We start from the raw sequence: 3,334 nt of genomic DNA on the forward strand, positions 1-3,334 counted from the left end.
AGTCTGTTGTTTGCTGCTTCGTTGTTTGTTTGATAGAAAAAGAAGAGCTCCCCTCCCCCCCCTTGTCTTTGTCTTCATATATATTTCTGTCTCCTTCTCTTTCTCTCTCTCTATCGTTTTCTCTTTCTGTCTCTCTTTCTCTCTCTCTCCCTTTCTCTCTCTCTCTGTCTCTGTCTCTGTTTTTTTTTTTTTAATTTTATCTATATATCTGTGTATTTCTTCTGTCTCCTTTTCTATCTTTCTTCTTCTCTCCCCTTTACAAGTGATGCTCCTTTTGCTGCTGCTGCTGCTGCAGCAGCAACAGCAGCAGCAGCAGCAGCAGCAGGAACAGCAGCACCACCACCACCGCCCTCCTCACCAGCAGCAGCATCAGCTTCAGTACTATCATCATCACCACCAGCAGCAGCAGCAGCAGCAGCAGCAGCAGCAGTATCAGATGCTGCTGCTGCTGTTGCTGCTGTTTCTGCTGCTCCTAATCCTTGCAGCTGCAGCAGCAGCCTATCGAGCAGCAACATCTGTATATCTGTGTTTTGTTTGTTGCTGTTTTTATTTTTTTGTTTTTCTTTTTCTGTTTTTATTTCACTCCACTTCTTTATAAACTCATTCTTCAGGCTTTCTCCCTCGCTGCTGCTGCTGTTGCTGCTGCTGCTGCTGCTGCTGCTGCGCTGTAGAACGTCCAAGAGGAACAACAGATTGCTGCTGGGGGACGAAGCAGACAGCAGCAACTCTGCTTCTTCTGCTGCTGCTGCGGTTGCTGCTGCTGCTGCTGCTGCAGTCTGCTGCTGCTCTGCTTCCTCCCCTCTATCCTCAGCAGCAGCAACAGCAGCAACAGCAGCAGCAGCAGCAGCAGCAATTGTATTTATTTCATCAGGCTCTGTTCTCTGCTGCTGCTGTTGCTGTTGCTGTTGCTGCTGCTGTGTATTTATATTATCTTCTATTTGTTTATTTCTCTTATCTATCTGTCTCTCTTCTCCTTCCTGGTGTATCTGCACCTGCTGCTGCTGCTGCTGCTGTTGCTGCTGCTGCTGCTGCTGCTGCTGCTGTAGTTTATTGTTTATAATATTATATTTGATTTGTTTTGGGTTTAATAAACTGCATGCATATTTATAAGCTGCATATACACCTGAATTTGTATAGAAACGAGAAGAAGAAGAAAAAGGAAAAAATAAAAAATAAATAAAAAGAAAAAAAACAATAAATATATTTTTTGTTGGTTTAATATTTTTATAAATAAATATATCTTTCAATAAAATTTTTATTTTATTTATTATTTTTTTATTTTTATTTTTATTTTTATTTTTATTATAAATATAGTCTACACATAATATATTACTACTAGCAGCAGCTTCACTTTCTCTTGCTTTTGCTGTTTTTGTTTTTGTTTCTGTTTCTCCTATTCCTCCTGCTGCTGCTGCTGCTGCTGCTGCTGCTGCTGCTGTTCTACTGATGGTGGTGGTGGTGGTGGCGGTGGTGCTGCTGCTGCTTCTGCTGCTGGTGCTGCTTCTGCTGCTGCTGCTGCTGCTGCTGCTTCTGCTGCTGCTGCTGCTGCTGCGACGACGACGAGGATAGTGATGATGGATGCTGCTGTTCCTGCTGCTGCTTCTGCTGCTGCTGCTCCTGCTGCTGTTGCTGCTGCTGTTGCTGCTGCTGATGTTGCTGCTGCTGCGGGTAGGTACCATGGCCAGAGAACTGCTGCTGCTGCTGATGCTGCTGCTGCTGCTGATGCTGCGAAGGGGAGTGCTGCTGCTACCATTGCTGCTGCTGCTGCCACTGCTGCTTCTGCTGCTGCTGCTGCTGCTGTTGCTGCTGCTGTGAAGGGCAATGGAGGTGCTGCATTCATTGCTGCTGTCTGTTGCTGCTTCAGTTTGTTCTTTCTCTTCTTCTTCTTGCTGCTGTTGCTGCTGTTGCTGCTGCTGTTGCTGCTGCTGTCGCTGCTGCTGCTGCTGCTGCTGCTGTAGAGTTTGAAGGCAGCGCGATACAGACAGCAGCAGATCCGCCTCTCTCTCCTGCTGCTGCTGCTGCTGCTGCTGCTGCTGGTACTGCTGCTGCTGCTGCAGCAACAGCAACAGAGATAGAGGTTTTGTTTCTTCTTCTTCTGCGTTGTTTTCTCTCTCTGCTGCTCCTTCGCTGTCCTCCATCATATCCATAGCTCGACTGTATGCAGCCTCTTCTGCTGCTGCTGCTGCTGCTGCTGCTGCTGCTGCTGCTTCTGCTGCTGGTGTTGTTGCTGCATCTGCATCTGCTGCTGCTGCTGCTGCTGCTGTGCCCAGAGTCAGCCTCGCTGCAGCAGCACTTTCTTCACTGTCTTCCGCTTCTCCTTCCCCTAGCTTCTCCCCTCTCCTCTGCTGCTGCTGCTGCTGCTGCTGCTGTCGCTGTTGCTGCTGCTGCTGCTGCTGCTGCTGCCTAGTACGAACCACAATTCTGTCTGCTGTTTGCTGCTCCCGCTTTATCTGCTGCTGCATGCGGCCCTTCATTTGATTCAACAAATCCAGCGCAGCATCCCCTACCTCGCTGCTGCTGCTGCTGCTGCTGCTGCTGCTGCTGCTGCTGCTGTTGCTGTAGTAGTTTACTGTGTCGTTTATATGCTGCTGCTGCTGCTGCAGCTGCTGCTGCTGCTCGCTAGGCCAGATGCTGAGGGTCTCCTTTATTGTCTCCGCTGTCTCCTCTGTGCTGCTGCTCCCCCCCTTAACTTGCCAGCAGCAGCAGCTGCCGCTGCTGCTGCTGCGCTCGCTGCTGCCTCTGCTGCTGCTGCTGCTGCTGCTGCTGCTGCTGCTGCTGCTGCTGCAGCTAGAAGGGGTAGTGCTGCTGCTCATGCTGCAGCAGCAGCTGCAGTTGCTGCTGCTACAGTTGGTGGTTCTGCTACTGATGCTGCAGCAGCAGCTGCAGCCACTGCTGCTGCTGCCGCTGCTGCTGCTGCTGCTGCTGCTGCTGCTATCCCCACCCAGGATAAGCCCCCTCTCCCATGGTGTGAGGTCTTTAGCTGCGAAAGCCAAGAAACGAGAGAGGAGACAGCTGGTGCAGTGCTGCTGCTGCTGCTGCTCCTGCTGCTGTTGCTGCTGCTGCTGCTGCTGCTGCTGCTGCTGTCGCTGCTGCTGCTGCTGCTGCTGCATGCTCTCTGTTTCCTGTCTCCTTTCTCTACGGTCGATTACGAGAGAAGAAGAAGACAAAGACAAACCATCATCATCATCATCAGCAGCAGCAGCAGCAGCACCACCACCACCACCACCACCCGCTGCAGCAGCAGCAGCAGCAGCAGCAGCAGCAGCAGCAGAACCCTCTGCTGCTGCAGCAGCAAAGACAAAAGGAGAAGCCGATATGCTTCTTGTCGGAGACA

At 50.7% G+C, this 3,334-nt stretch overlaps 1 protein-coding gene across 1 annotated transcript; it reads right to left on the reverse strand.

Moving 5' to 3' along the window:
- Positions 1 to 233: 233 nt before the first annotated feature.
- EMH_0075650 (uncharacterized protein) lies at positions 234 to 3,110 on the reverse strand (the record flags this gene model as incomplete). Its single annotated transcript, XM_013499639.1, has 2 exons — positions 234 to 1,123; positions 1,352 to 3,110. The coding sequence occupies 2 exons, from the start codon at positions 3,108 to 3,110 to the stop codon at positions 234 to 236; spliced, it is 2,649 nt and encodes an 882-aa protein (XP_013355093.1).
- Between the last annotated feature and the right edge of the window lie 224 nt (positions 3,111 to 3,334).

The sequence above is a fragment of the Eimeria mitis genome, genomic scaffold (genome assembly GCF_000499745.2).
Source record: "Eimeria mitis Houghton genomic scaffold, Emh_scaff4502, whole genome shotgun sequence".
NCBI lineage: Eukaryota > Apicomplexa > Conoidasida > Eucoccidiorida > Eimeriidae > Eimeria > Eimeria mitis.